The 15,786-nt window shown below is 33.0% G+C and overlaps 3 protein-coding genes across 5 annotated transcripts; 1 reads left to right on the plus strand and 2 right to left on the minus strand.

Annotated features, from left to right (window-relative positions):
• Positions 1 to 1,554: 1,554 nt before the first annotated feature.
• Positions 1,555 to 5,393, plus strand: LOC140880496 (arogenate dehydratase 2-like). The gene is made up of 11 exons (XM_073284997.1): positions 1,555 to 1,935; positions 2,015 to 2,082; positions 2,418 to 2,510; positions 2,966 to 3,166; positions 3,242 to 3,322; positions 3,799 to 3,894; positions 4,007 to 4,084; positions 4,239 to 4,328; positions 4,422 to 4,489; positions 4,881 to 4,962; positions 5,045 to 5,393. The coding sequence occupies exons 1-11, from the start codon at positions 1,701 to 1,703 to the stop codon at positions 5,102 to 5,104; spliced, it is 1,152 nt and encodes a 383-aa protein (XP_073141098.1). The 5' UTR covers positions 1,555 to 1,700; the 3' UTR covers positions 5,105 to 5,393.
• Positions 5,394 to 5,408: 15 nt separating this feature from the next.
• Positions 5,409 to 7,475, minus strand: LOC140880497 (NEDD8-specific protease 1). Of its 3 annotated transcripts, XM_073285000.1 has the most exons (4): positions 7,337 to 7,475; positions 6,233 to 6,408; positions 5,960 to 6,082; positions 5,409 to 5,875 (listed from the first exon to the last, which is right to left on the minus strand). In XM_073285000.1, the coding sequence occupies exons 2-4, from the start codon at positions 6,384 to 6,386 to the stop codon at positions 5,715 to 5,717; spliced, it is 438 nt and encodes a 145-aa protein (XP_073141101.1). In that variant the 5' UTR covers positions 6,387 to 6,408; positions 7,337 to 7,475; the 3' UTR covers positions 5,409 to 5,714. The 3 variants fall into 3 exon arrangements, with proteins under 3 accessions (XP_073141101.1, XP_073141100.1, XP_073141099.1); XM_073284999.1 differs by adding an exon at positions 6,507 to 6,690 and having other exon boundaries at positions 5,409 to 6,408; XM_073284998.1 differs by having other exon boundaries at positions 5,409 to 6,408.
• A 2,217-nt stretch (positions 7,476 to 9,692) lies between these two features.
• Positions 9,693 to 10,343, minus strand: LOC140878517 (uncharacterized). Its single transcript, XM_073282116.1, has one exon. The coding sequence runs from the start codon at positions 10,341 to 10,343 to the stop codon at positions 9,693 to 9,695; it is 651 nt and encodes a 216-aa protein (XP_073138217.1).
• Between the last annotated feature and the right edge of the window lie 5,443 nt (positions 10,344 to 15,786).

The raw sequence follows: 15,786 nt of genomic DNA on the forward strand, positions 1-15,786 counted from the left end.
TCCAAATAAAACTTTTAAATAAAAAAAAATTAGTTTTTTTTGTTCACTAACTTATTTAATTTTAGGTTCTGGTTCACTAAGTTTTCAAAGTTTATTTTTGGTACGCTAAATTTTAATTCTTAGCAATTTTTGGTCTAATTGGTAACGTGACACTGGAAAATACTGATTTGTAATTAAAAAATACTGACATGACGTAAAAATATTGAGATATAAAGTTGTTGAATTATCAAATATCACGTCAACAATTGGACTAACAATAGTAAAAAATTAAATATTAGTACACCAAATTCAAATTTGACAACTCAATGACTAAAACTTCAATTTGGACAAGTTAATAAATCAAAAAATCATTTCTCCGTAATAAATTATTATTTTTTACTTAGATATTGAATCATTGTGACTGAAGTTTAAACTTGCAAATAAAAAGAATAATACGTGATTTTAATAAAGATAAACATTTGAAATTTGATAACTTCGGTCTCAATCAAATAAAATTGTAATTACGTGCAACGCACGTACATTTTTCTAGTAAAGTATAAATGGACCACACCTTTTTTCAAGTAAGTTATCACATGTGCATTTTAATCTTCTTTCATTTGCTTTGGTTTTTGGGTAATGCTGAATTGCTGAATTGAGAGTCGAAGAATTTTCGTCGAATAAAATTCGGCATTTCTAACACTCCGTTTGTGAAATTAAGTGACGATCCACTATTTTCTTAAGATGAAAAAGCGGCATTTAGCATGCGAGGACCTGACACTGCTATATCCCCTCAACAGGGTGAGACTATGCTCCATCAGATGTGCTACACCTGGTAGAGTTTAGCCGTTGGATCATGAAAGGACCCACATGAAATCATGTGTGCCTTATTGATCCAACGGCTGTGTTGCACCTGAGAACAACTTCAGGTGCAGCAGAGTCTCACCCCTTAACATTGCCTGCTAAAGATGACACATTATTTTGGCTACATCACTGGTTATTGCTCCCGACGCTGCACAATGTTTTTGCAATGTATATTCAAATGAATATAACATATTTAAATACATAAAAAAAATAAAATAAATACTAATTGATAGGATTTTAAATTAGTTGGGAAAAACGCATTATGAATTATGAGTACTAACATTTGAGTGGTGCATTACAAGTTGGAATGAAATGATCTAACTTCATTTTCTGTTATATTTTTTAGTACACAATTTATATATTATAATAATTATTTATTAAAATAACTAAAATTTAGGTTGGATCATACATGTCTCACACCCACATATAATTTTGATATTTTGAACACATATTGTAAACACCTTATGAACACAACTAGTAGTAGAGTCGTCAATTCAGACTTCCAATCGATCAAATTTGAACAATGTAAAGAGGGGGAGAGAAATAACTTCCAATTGATCTCATTTTTCTCAAAAAAGCACGACTTAAGATCAAAATATTTAATTATTTTTTTTAAAAAATTATTTGGTCGTTAGTGTTCGCCTGTGTGTGTGTGGATATGATATATCAAAAAAATAATATTGACGGGTATCATCAGGTTCCTCTGATAGACTTACCTAGAATTTGCGTCGGATTAAGCAGTAAATCATGAAAAACTTGGAAATTTCTTTGAAATTAAGTTTGTATTTAATGCATAAATGGATATTCAAATACCACAATAATATTATTCCAAGTCTTCGTCACCTTCAAATCTCAGTTTGATGGCGGCCACCGCGTCCCGATCCCTAATCACCCCTCTCCAATTCAAGAACCAAAACCCTAGCCAGGCTCCCTTTAGCACTGTCCATCTCCCTAAACGGCGTCGTAGGATCTTCCGTCACGCGTGCAGCAGCAGTGACAAAAATAATCAGAAAACAGGCGCGATTGAGCTGCAAAAGCTCATTGAAGATGACCCTTTTGAAGTCAATTCCAAAGATTCTCTTCCCTTGCTTCCACGTATGATTGGTTTGATCTTTATTTTTGTTTTGTTTTATTGCTTCTTGTGGATTTTCTCGTGAAATTCTTGGTTTTTTAGGGCCTTTGACTTCAGCGCAATTGACCAATGTGGCAATCGAAGGGTCTCGTCTCCGTGTTGCATATCAGGTTTTTCTTCTGTTTATTTCGGGAAGACTGCCATTTTATCTACTCTGCATTGAAGCACGTATTTCTATGAATGTGTAGGGAAAGGGAGGCCTATCGAGGTGCCATAGCTGAATATAAATTTATTGTTTTTGTGCCATTTTTTTGTGTATGCAAGCATCACCTCACATATGACTATTGAGTATTGACATTTGACTTCTGTACCTTCTAGCTTATTTATTGTCCCTTGCTTGTCCAATATGTTTTTTTTTTTGGGTTGCATCTTGATTTTGTTGGTGCGTCCCCATCTTTTTCCAACGTTAATGAATTTTGATTGAAATGACTTTTTAACGTGGCAGGGGGTTCGAGGTGCATATAGCGAATCTGCAGCAGAGAAGGCGTATCCGAATTGTGAAGCAGTTCCCTGCGAACAATTTGACACTGCTTTTCAAGTGAGAAATATGTTGCATTTGGTGTACTTTTTATGATCGGTGCGAGTCATTCATGTATTAATTGAATTATTCAACAAACGGTTGTCGTTTCAGTGGTTCCCCTTTTGCATCCTTTTCAATTCATTATTAGTGGTGTTTATGGAAGGTTGCCAACTAAAACATAACTCTTCCGCAGTGTCACATTGGTGCAGATAAAGAGAGGGGATGTCTTTTTTCTTTTTTTTTTTTTTTTCTTTCTGTAATTCAATAATCATTTGTGAGCACCCTTCGAAATTTTTGGCATAGTTCACATTTAGTGGTATAGTTTGCTTATAAAGTTGAAAAGGGCCAAAAAGTTGATTACTGGTGGGAATCCTTTTCAATCAAGTAAAATGTGTTGTCCTCAATAGATTTATATGAAGGAGATGTGGTTCATCTCTATCTCGTTTTTGTTCATCTGGGTCAATGTTTTACAGGCTGTTGAAAGTTGGCTTGTTGATAGAGCAGTACTGCCGATAGAAAATTCTTTGGGTGGTAGCATCCACAGGAACTATGACCTTCTTCTTCGACACAGATTGCATATTGTTGGAGAAGTGAAACTTGCAGTTAGGCATTGCTTACTGGCAAACCATGGTGTTGAGGTTCAAGATTTAAAGAGGGTTCTTAGCCATCCACAGGTACGTCGCACTGAATAAAACTGATTCTGTTTGTCCTTAAGGCATGCAATCCACAATGTAACCTTCGATGTTCAGGCACTTGCACAGTGTGAGAACACATTAACTAAGTTAGGACTGGTGAGAGAAGCTGTGGATGATACTGCTGGTGCAGCTAAGGTAATGGAAACTTATATAGAATTAAATTTATGATGTGCCGTATTTCATTTTCTTCTACTGACATTCATTCCAGGGTTCTTCATTTTTCATGAATATTCCTTGCCATAGAGCAAGAGAAATAGCATTGAAAACTAGATGTCAACAGAATTTTGGTTTGTGAAAGTAAGCATAAATAGTAACAGATCAACATGATAACACAGGAGATAAAAAAAAGTGAAGGCCTAAATAACTCTCGATGTATTCATACAAACATAACCTACTTCTTTTTCAACTGAATGAATGAAGTATTTTCTTTAGTGTTTTCCAGTCCAAAATCTATGTTTTTTAACACAGTATCAAGGTTTCCGAAGTCAATGTCTTGAATTCCTGGCTGTTAATTTTGGTGTCAATGCCACTGAATTCAAGAACTTGTACATCTCATTTGGTTTAAAATTTAATCATTACTCATAGACATGATCTCTTTTTTGAATATCCAGTACGTTGCTTTCCATAAACTCAAGGATGCTGGGGCAGTTGCTAGCATGACTGCCGCTAAGATCTATGGTTTGAATGTACTGGCTCAAGAAATACAGGTCTGTGTTAAAGTTAATTTAGTGTTCCATGGTCACTTTTATGTGTTCTTGTAAGCCATAAACATAAATTACAAATGTGATGTATTATCATTTGTCCCATTTTAACTTTCAGGATGATTCTGACAATGTCACTCGATTCCTTATGCTGGCTAGGGAACCTATTATACCTGGCACGGATAAACCTTTCAAGGTTAGCTTTCCTTAAGTATGTCACTGTTGGTGATTGCTAAATAAATTATTACTCAATTTCAATTTTATTTTCTTGGAAGAATTAGTTTCCCTACATTTTGACCTCAGTCCCCATGCACCTAGTAATTCATTCATCAATATTAATGATTTATCAGACGAGTATAGTCTTCTCTCTTGAGGAAGGTCCAGGAATGCTTTTTAAAGCACTTGCCGTGTTTGCTATGAGGAATATCAACCTTACCAAGGTGAGTATATTTTGTACATACTCTTGTTAAGGATATATCCTGCGGTTTATTGTCTGTGGCCCCATTACACTTTTTTTTTTCCTGCTGATGTAGATTGAAAGCCGTCCATTGCAGAAGCAAGCTTTGCAGACAACTGATGATAATACGATAGGATTTCCCAAGTAATTGCAGAAAATTCCTTTATAGTAGACAAAATCTCTCTATATATATTTTGATTATATTTCACATGCATATCTAACTGTATCATATCTTTGTATCATGTGCGCCTGCCTAAATTTATTTTTAGAAGTAGATTATTCTCTTGTTTTTCTTGTGACCTGGCAAATGCTGGTTCTTGAGTGATTCTTTCATTAGTTTGATACCATTTTAAGCATCACAGGAATAATCCAGAAAGTGGAAAGTTAAGAGTAAATCGATGATATAAATGATTCAACGGTTTTATCTTTATATATATGCCAATATTGTCTTATCAAAGCTCCCGGCATCCTTGTGCACTTTCAACTTTTCAAATGCTTTGCTAAAATATCCATAATATTTTGTATGTCTCAACAGATATTTCCCATATCTTTTCTACATCGATTTTGAAGCATCCATGGCTGATAACCAAGCACAGAATGCCCTTGGTCATCTAAAGGTATTGTATGGTCTGTTGTAGGGTCCGCATGAAATAATTATCTCTTTTTTGTCTGAGTGCCGTAACAGTACACTTTTTGCAGGAGTTTGCAACATTTTTGAGGGTGCTTGGGAGTTACCCTGCGGACTCTAGCTTTCTTTAAATAACCATAACCCCGTAAGCATAAAAATTCGAATGTTTTGTTCATACAAACAGAATCGACTACTGAGGCTTCAGCAGTGCAGGCAGCTGCAGCACTTAGCATCAATTGGAAGTTCATCAGCAAGCTTTTTATTACTTAATTTTGTAGTAAACTCATTTTTTCACATTGTGTTCCCTTTTATCGTGATAGGTTACTCTTGGCTTGAGCAGGAAACCACCTTTCTTTCTCTTGTTTACATATGTTAATATTAGAAGTCTAACAATCCTCTTCGGTTATATATTTTGGAAAATGAAACGCCCGGTTTTTGCATATCTTCACATTCATTCGTTAACACCTTGTGACATTACCCTAATTTCATTTTTTTCACACGACGAAAAGAACAGAAATAGAACTTGACACAGATACAGTGCTTTAACAATTCGATTTGAGGTTGCATGTTCAAACTGTACCCACAGTCACACCTCAAAATGAATATTTCCTTCAATGATGAAGAAAAGAGACCAGAAACCCGCAATTCTGCCCTAATCTTGTTGCATAACAATACGTGATCAACAAAACCTGCAATGCATCAATTCTAATGTCTGCCCCAGTTCCAAGACTTCAATTGAATCTACTTGACCATTAGACTCTGCACGAGTTCCAAGATTTCATTACGCATCTTACCAACAAGAGAAGGCATAATCTGCTCCGTAACAGTCGAGAACCACAAATCCTTCGCGTGCTTCGGTCGTTCATCACTCCCGTACCAACGACATATTTGTCTTGCAATAGCTGTCACATATAGGCCACAATCATAACCATTCGCTTGCCTAGGTGTTAGGGAGTAGTCAACATATCTAGCATCAGATGACATACAATAGATTACTGCTCTAAAAACCTTGTTGGCATGCATGTTGTTGATGCCTCCGCTGCTATCATGATGTACAAAAATGTTCTCGTTTCTATCGAATGCAAGCAAGCTCCAATGACTCCCACCTTCTGCAATGGTTACATCAGCATTATCATTGATGGGGAAGATTATCAGCTGCTTTCGTGAAAAATAAAGGGGTTCTACAAAATCTTTGAGGCTTGCAATGTCTGGACACTCTTTTATCCAGAAAGTGATAGAAGGTGGAACAAGAAGGACACCTTCAAAAGGGTAGCAGGATGTGAGATAGCTGAAATAGAATTCAATTATGCGGTCATTGAGAAAGTAAGGACCACTTAGAACGTCAAGATCAGATCGCCTCAACACAACATCATTGTAGCTTAGAATTTTTTCATCAAGACTTGTGCTCTCCATGTTTGAGAAGATGATCGAGCGCCTGTAAATTTCATTGGATGATATATATTATAATCATGAAGGATTACATAGTTAAAAAAAGATTAAAATATATGATCTTAGCCTTTCTAGGAATCTCACCAGATTTTGTACAAAATAAAGCAGGAAAAAACTGGGCAGATGAAGCAGGAGAGAGTCCAGTTGTTTATTCAACTAGCCAAGAGGGCAGGACAGTTTCTAAGCAGTGTTTGAAGGTATATGAAGCACGCTTCTAAAACATCCAGTTTGTACAACGCTAACTGGTAAGATACGAAACCCGAAATTCCTATAAAATTTGAAAACCAATAATTGATCTCTGAGATACGGAAGTTAAACACTACGTTTCTGCGTGTATAGTTGAAGTGTGCCTTCCCCAGTATAATTGATCATGATTAAAAAAACATTCCTCTCAACTATTTTAATATAATCTCTGAATCAACACATAGTTGAAACTCTATCATTCTAACACACTGCTGAAATTCTCGAATCCAACATCTATATAAGCTAAACAATCCTATATACTATTGTCACAATAACATCAATCATGACAGTAAAACATCAAAATAATAGGACAATACAGATGCTCAGAAATTCCATGATCCACTAAAATTCCTCTTCTATGATCCAAGCTCATTAAATCAATAGACTTAAAGCTGAATGTAATTAATCTCTCTGATTCAGATGAAAGAATAGAATGACATTTGTTACCCGAAGGGACGGTTTATTGTGAAGCGCAGCTTTAAAATGAATTTCGTTAAATGAAATTAAAAGAACAAAATTCCCCTCAACAACATACAAGAGAACAAAACGTGTAACAGCCGCTGCCCGCTGAAGCATTTCATCAAGCATATAAAGTAGCGATATCGCACATTGATTTTACTCAGAAATCAGAAAATTCAAATCAAAATCAAGAATTCGTGGAAGATAAAAACCTCGAAGATTCAGTCCGCGGCTGATCTTGTGGAGTGAAGAAAGCAGCAACCGTTGGGCATCGTGGCAGAAGCAAAAGGAGCTTGCTGCTTCCAACTCACAGCACTAGATTTTGTCGTTTTCAGTTAGAAAAAAAGTGTGGAGGAGTACGAGGAAAGTTTATATAATTTGTAAATAAGTAAAGTATGAATTTAAAGAACAATTTTAGGTTAACTGGATTCAATATCTTTTTTTTTTTTTTGAATTTTTTTTTAACGTGGTGTGTTTTTTATTATTTTGACTCTATCTGAACCTAAAAACCCATAAATTATAATACATACATCCAACTTAAGTGGACTTATACTCACTTTAATTCAAATGGGACTTGAAATACATGTATTTATACAATATTTTCAAATATATGTACAATACTGATAAACAAAAAAGTGTTACCATTGATATTTAAAAAGAGCAATGCTACATGTACAACGAAATTTATACAATAATTTTTACACCATACAAAATTCAATATAAAAATTTAATTTATCAAATCTCATGATACATTGAATGTAAAATCTCACGATATAATATCAAAATCTCACAAGATAATAGCAAAATATAACGACATAATTATTGTAAATATCGTTGTACGATATATTGGTCGTACCTCTAGCATTATTCTATTTAAAAATTATAATCATATATGTAATTTGATTCACTTGATATTTAAATTTGACAGTTGTGCAGCAATCTCAACGATATGTAGGTGTTAAATTTTGTGTCTTGCATACAACATAAATAATATACCCAATTAAAATTTATTGATACACAAAACTCATAAATTTATGCCACAACTTCGACGATATATATTATATTATTTGGACCCAAAAAATGTCATGAGTCTCAAATAATATAAACACGTGGGGTCGCCGATGAGGCTTTAGCTCAATGGTTAAGATTGAGGTTCTGAGACCAGTTGATCTCAAGTTCGATTCACGTTAGTTGTGGGTAGTCTTCTAATTTATTTAGGTAAATTTAGAAGTTTTTTTATAATTATTCTGGTTGAGATAAGCATGTTTCGAGTCCACACTCAAGTCTCGTCTGCTTGTACTCTAAAAAAAAAACATGCGGGAAGGAGAATCATAAATTAATTTTTGCGACGTGGAGACTAAATCCCATGTTTGTTCTCATAGACTGAATCCCAAGTTACTCTTTAAAACAAAAACAAAAACAAAACCATCAAATCATGTAATTCCAAATTGCTCTTTTGGTTTTCATAAAAAAAAGGTTTAAACGATAAAAACTACCCAAAAACACGTTCCAAAAGCCATCCATGCATGATAATTTCCACAATTTAGCTCAATTAAACCCAAATATCAGATTATTTTCTGATTGATTTAGGTAGTGTTTGAAAGAGTTTTTGGAAAGCACTTATCAACTTTTTTTTCACAAAATTTTAAAGATTTGTGAAATTTTGTGAATGAAAAACTAAAAATTGATTCCTAAAAGTCTCCCAAATACTACCTTAATTGAAATCCAAAAGTTATTGATATGTTGATTATGTTTTTACAAAAATGATTCAGATAAAAAAATTAATAAAATATATAAATTATTTATCAAACACTATTCACTTCTGATTTTCATTTTCATATTTATTTTCAAACACCATTCATTTTGATTACTCTTCTCTTTTAATCATGTATATATATATTTAAAAAAAAAAAAAAACCTATGCAAACACTATAGCTGTTTAAAAAAGTGCAAATTGCTCAAAAATCTCCAATGCAAACATGTTTTGCTCTGCACTCCCTAGCCATTTTTTTGTACCACAATTTTTGTTAATTTGTACCACATCTTATATGGTTTTGTATCACATCTTGTATTATTTTGTACCACATTTTATGACTAGGAATCCCAAAGCAAAACATGTTTGCATTTGGGGATTTTTGAGCAAATTGCCCTTTAAAAAATCTAATATGATTTATTAAATATTTTATAATAAAAAGTAGATGTAAATGATGTAGAATAAGTGAATAACATGTTTTATCTTAAAAGGCTTGACCCCGAAGGGGACCCCATTTCACATGAGTCAGAGGCCCATTGGTTCATGCGGAGGGTAAATCGAGTGATGTGCACGAGCGGTAGGGACCTGAAGGAGGGAGCACATGACCCAATCCCCAGAGCATACGCCCACAATATTTCAGCAAAGAATATGCTCCACACGAGAATCGAACCCGCAACGCTGGAAAATTTCTTTTCACGTCACCTCAGACCTTACGAACTCGTCTGTGCCCCTGTGAGCGTAAATAACATGTTTTATGCACGTACAAATGTGTCCTCCGGTAGTTTTTTTTTTTTTTTTGAAACTAACAAACATATTCATAGATCATTCAAAGTAATATTACAAATCCAAGCTGGAAAGCCAGAAAAAATCCACGTATAAGAACGCAAACAAGACAAAGCAAATTTTGCAATTTTGTGTGTCACATCATTCGTCTTCCTCTTCATATGCAGAAGCCTCAGAAAGGATCCATCCATAAGCAGCTCTTTGATGGACTTGACAATGTTACCATCCGTGCCTAAACAACCCTTTTCATCTCTCACAACATTTATTGCCTCTATGGAATCAGAGTAAACACAAACATTGGATAAGCCGCACATCTTGCTAAGCTCCATCCCAAGCAGCAAAGCCCACAACTCACCCCTGAAAACCGATCCTGGGTTATGGATAGGACACGTTTTTGCCGCTACTAACTCTCCAAGATCATCTCTAATCACAACATCAATGTCAAAACAACCATCCCTTTCATTAAACCCTGCATCAATGTCCAAACGAAATTGACCCAATGGAGGCTTCTCCCACCTATCATCCATTCCAACCGATGCTACAAAATTTTGAACAATATTCGCACTTCTAGCATCATTAAATCCCCGAAGAAACGAGCTAACCCAATGAACATTAATAGGCTGTAAAAGCACTGAAGCATCATGCTTTCGCCTACAAAACTCTCCCCAAATGGCCCAAGACATAGCACAAAACAAACACAAATCTGACTTGGAAAGATTTAGACACCCCAAATAAGATATCAAGAGAAGAGGCAGACCGAAAATTCTGCAAAAAGTCCCAAAATATCCCCTCTTTCCACACCCTCTTACTATACGAGAAAAAAAAAACAGTACATGGCAAGCAGGAGCGGATCCATGAATTTTGGTGAGGGAGGGAAAAAAACCAAAGATAAAAGATATTGTTCCAATTATATATACTTGTTTTTTTAAACTCACAAATTAAGAAAAATAATTGGAAAAATAAATTTACAAACAAAATTCATATTTTATCCTTACTTGATTCATTAAAAAATGGTTACATTTTTTTCAAAACTTATTTAATAGGAGTATATTAATAAAAGAGTACTATAAACAAGATTATTAAATTAAATATATATAAGTCTATATATTTGAGAAAAAAAATGTGACTTATATAATCGAGACACAAACAAACTAAGAAATATATCATTTTTAATACACATAATTGAACTATCATTCAGATATTCATCTCTCATTGGATTACGAAAAAAATTCATAAATGACATAGGAAATTGTAAATTTTAACTTCTAGATAATTAACTTAATTTTCTGTTCATATTTTTAATTTTAAAATCTAAGGACATACTAATACTTTGATATTAAAACTCAAGGAAGAGGGGGCGTTTGCCCCCTTTGCCCCTTAATAGATCCACCCATGCATTATGGCAAGTTGAAGCCATCGAAATATGACATAAGAAGCAAATACCTGATATTGGAACATAATTTTTGGCCAGATTATAATCCGATGGTATAAAGTTATGTATAGCACGCCAGTAAAGATTTTTACTTTGGATGGTATCTTCAGATTCCATAATAAGTTCCACCAAGTTTGAAGTGAATTCAAAGGAAGGAAAAATTGATGAAAGTTTGTACGCGTCCCAACACCTCTGTCCATTAATAAAATCTGCCACTTTGCAATTAACCACCGAACTTCTTCCTGATGCCAGACTAGTAATCCATGCTTCTTTCAAAGCCAGAATACTTTGGCCATCACCCACACACACCATATCAAACCTTTTGCTACATTATCCCTACTCCAAAGGATAGATTGTCATATATAGGACTTAGGAGATCAGTTCCGAACCTCAAGGAGCAGCCATAATATCAACATGTTTAAAATATTTTGCCTTCATAACACGAGCCATAAAAGAGTTAAGACGCTGAATAATCCTCCAAACCTGTTTTGCTTATAACAGTGAATGAAACATAAGATAATAAAAAAAGCATTCATTTTCTAGAAATGGGATCTTCATTACGTTGTTGAAATAATTAACATCTCCTCAAGTTTATTAAGTCAAAATAATACATTGATTTGAATACCGCATAATTAAAATTTTTAAACTTCACGAACTCTGAAAAAACATTTATCAATTGTACGTGACATTTTATTCTTTTAAACTTGATAATAATAAATTTTACCTTTATTTATGAACGCAAGTATTTTTTTTGTACAGCTGCGAATTTAATATAACAATGAAGTACTACGTACACTATTATTTCAAAAGTGAAAATTTTTTTCGAAGAATAAATTAAAAGTGTCTAAATTTGAACGGCCTAGGGAATCCATTATCCATACGTAAACATGATATATATTTAGATTAGAATTTGGTCTCTTATGGAACTCTATACCCGTGTGAGAAGATAAGTCGATTCGTTTTATATTTGTAGTTAAAGTAATATTTTAGACATAAAATTGATATTTTTATGGGTCAAATCATGTCGGATCAAATATTTATTTTATAAATTGACTCGTGAAACGTTTCACATTAATTTTTGTGTTAAATTATTGATACTCTCAAATGACCTTGAGAATTTATATAACCCTATTTTGACCTGCTTTGGTATGGGAAAAAAATTCAATAGAATAAAATATTTTTCAAGATATTTGGGTTTCGTTTAGACAAGTACTTTAAAATTTTTTGTAGTGTTTTATAAGCAAAAAAACTTAAAGTACGTGTTTAGATAAATATTTTGTAAAATTTTTTTTTAAAAATGTTCTTCAAGTATAGTTTTTAAAGAATACTTGACAGGTGTTTTTAGATGTTTTTAGAACGAAACTATGGAAGACAAGGATAAACAATATTACTTTTGAAATGTTAAAATGTTTTTATAGAATAGTTTTTCAAACAGATTTATTCTTAAAACAACTTTTAAAATATTTTATAAAAGTTTTTAGGAAACACTTTTATAAAAAATAATGTTTTATAAGTACATGTTCAAACGGAGCTAAAACTGTGTTTAACTTGTTTACTCCTTTTGTTTGAGAGCATGAGAATTTTCTATCTTTTATACTAACACTAGCATCATACATACTAGTTATATTAAAAATAATATATATACAAATATATATTTTTCTATTTATAAAATAAAATAAATTTTTTTATCATTCATAATTTTTCGAATTTTATTAATTACAAACCTCACGAGATTTAAAATCATATTTATTAAATTTTTTTAATAAAAAATTATTATACTACACAACAAAAAATTATTATATTTTATTGATCATAAATTGAAAATAAAATAATTATTTTTGTTGAGTAATTCATTATTTATTATATAAAATTTGATGTTTTAATTATTTTTTGTAATTTTTTTGATATGTAGTTTAATTTTTATTATAACTCAAAATTTACGATAGTGATTTTATTCACTTTAATATATATATATATATATATATATATATATATATATATATATATATAGAGTAATTTTCAGCTGCCCAACCATTCCTGCCTAACTCGTCCCCGATCACTAAAACCCACTACCAGGTTTTAGTTGTGTTTTTTTTTTAAAAAATTCGTACAACTAAAACCCACTACTGGGTTTTAGTTGTTAGGGACGAATTGGACATCATTGGTTGGGCAGCTAAAAATTTATATATATATATATACATATATATATATTAAATAAAGATACTATATAAAATTAAATATATTCAAATTTTATTGAGTTATATTAATTTTTTAATATTGGTTCTTGCAGGCACTATAAGTGATACCTGGGGAATCATGGGGCGATGTTGCTAGACGCTCTTACCATGATTCGATGGGCAAGTCGAAAATTGTTGTTCCGAGTCACAAGGAGTTGTGAGCCCACGGCTAGCTGTATCCCTGAACCATTGAGGGTCACACAAGTAATGAATTTTTAATTTTCGTTGAGATAATTAAATTTAAAGAGTTAAATTTAGTGAACAAAGAAGCAGGACTTCTTATATGAGAGAAGAGGAGTAAGATTTCCTAAAATGACATAGGGATGAACATTTTTGGAAATCGCTGAATTCGGATTCAGAAAATTTATCTTGACTTTAAAAGGTGCAGAAATGGTTTCTGTGCACATTGGTGAAATCGGTTTATCAATCGAAGTCATGATGAATTTTATATTAATTTTTGAACATGCGGGCTTTGCTTGTTAGGCTTGAACTTATGACTAATGGGCCCTAAGCTGTTAGCAGCCCATATTATAAATAAGTTATTGCAGTACAGAAATTGAATAGAACAAGGCATAATTTTCGAAAACTTAGGGTTTTCTCTCTAGTGGCCGCCGCCCCTCTCCTCTCTCTGTCAGAAAATCCAGCCTGTGAATTTTGAATTTGCAGTCTGGTCTAACGGATCAAATTCATTAATTCTCTTCGTAGAAACTTCTGATAGATTTTCTAGTGCAATCTATGAGAGGGATTAAACTTCTGTTCGTGGACCTGATTGAAGAATTGTTCGTCCATCAGTTCCTGGGATATACAACAATAGCAGAGTTATCTGTTGGTGTCCATAATCTCGTTTCGAGATTCAAGGTAAAAATTTAATTGTTATTTAATTTTTACACGCACAATTTAATCGTAAAGTTTTGATACCCATGATATGGAATCGTTCCATATAAAATTTTAAAACCTCCGCTGCACCGGGTATCAATTCTGATTTATCTGAACACCGTTTTCCAACAGTGGTATCAGAGCCAGGTTGCTCAGATCAAGCGATTAAATTAATCGATTGTACAAAATTTTTAAGCCTCGGTTTTTGAAACAAAACAAATTTTTAAAATTAAATTTTTGACGGGCAAAACACGCGCTGCCCGGCCCGAGCCCCTTTTGGGGCGCGGGCTGCCTGAGATCGTCCCGGGCGGCCCGGGAAAATTAATTTTTATTTTTAATTAAAATTTTAATATGTTAAAATTCTATTTTTGGTTCAATCAAAAATTGTTTTTGATTGGTCCACGAGGCGTCGGATCGAATTGTTCGAGTCCGAAAATTTTAAAATTGATTTTTGGATAAATTTGAATTTTTGGAAAATTTATAGATTTTATCCGTTAAATCAGATTTTATGAAATTAATTATTTTTGGTACAATTGATGATAAGATATGATCTTATGAAAATATTGAGTAAAATATGATTTTATGTATAAAATTGGATTTTATATGTAAAATATGATTTTATTTGATAAAAAGATAAAATATGATTTTGTATGTAAAATAAGATTTTATATATGGAATATGATTTTATCCTTTTAAATTTAATTGTCATTGCATGTTATCCAATAAATTAATTTTTAATTAAATATTATTGGATAAGGATGATCGATTGCCATGACCAATTTTGTAGGTGTATGTTAGGGAATTTACATTTGTTTTTATTGTTGTTGGATTTATTAATGGGCCTGGTTTATGGCCCAATATGAATTGTCATATGTAATAAAAGTAGGCCTGGTTTATGGCCCGTTCCGACCCCTTAAAATGTATCCCCTACTTGTCATAGTTATTTATTGTAAATACATTATACTTAGTGGGAGATGAAGATTTGAAGACGGAGGTGGGCCCAGCAGACAATAAAGACTGAAGAAATGTAAATTGAAAGCACAATGTAATAGGATTGCATTGCATACTTGCATATCACCTAGGATTGGACTTAGACTCGTGATTGGCAACCACGGGTCGATTAGTAATGGAATCGATCATAATAAAATATAACATATGATATTATCATTGTATGCATGTTTAGACTAAATTGTATGAATTCCGCAAGCATACAAATTTTAAATGATGAGACAAATTTTCAAAATTAAAATCCCTCATTTTAAATATGATTTAAAATTGATATAAATATAAATAAAGGGAATTTAAATATAGTTTAAATGTTCCTACCTTCCATCAACGATCAATGTATGAGATGCTAGCTGCAGATACGGTCCGGCTCATATTATTGGGGGGGCCCGTTCGTCAGAAAGCTGTACATTGGATCGACACATGTTGTAAGTTGGGTGGAACTCCCATGGGATTTGCTCATATTATTGGGGATCCACATGGCGATCGTCCATCACAACTTAATATTGATGGATCATCTTGACGTGTCACAATAAACGGCGTCATATTATTGGGCCCTTATTGGACATGAGGTAA

This window comes from Henckelia pumila, chromosome 2, assembly GCF_033568475.1.
Source record: "Henckelia pumila isolate YLH828 chromosome 2, ASM3356847v2, whole genome shotgun sequence".
In the NCBI taxonomy this organism is placed as follows: domain Eukaryota; kingdom Viridiplantae; phylum Streptophyta; class Magnoliopsida; order Lamiales; family Gesneriaceae; genus Henckelia; species Henckelia pumila.

Coding starts and splice junctions, on each gene's coding strand:
- LOC140878517 (XM_073282116.1), bottom strand. CDS start 10,343: ATGTCTTGGGCCATTTGGGGAGAGTTTTGTAGGCGAAAGCATGATGCT.
- LOC140880497 (XM_073284998.1), bottom strand. CDS start 6,386: ATGGAGAGCACAAGTCTTGATGAAAAAATTCTAAGCTACAATGATGTT.
- LOC140880496 (XM_073284997.1), top strand. CDS start 1,701: ATGGCGGCCACCGCGTCCCGATCCCTAATCACCCCTCTCCAATTCAAG. Junction 3,323..3,798: donor ATACTGCTGGTGCAGCTAAG/GTAATGGAAACT, acceptor TTGAATATCCAG/TACGTTGCTTTCCATAAACT. Junction 4,329..4,421: donor GGAATATCAACCTTACCAAG/GTGAGTATATTT, acceptor CTGCTGATGTAG/ATTGAAAGCCGTCCATTGCA.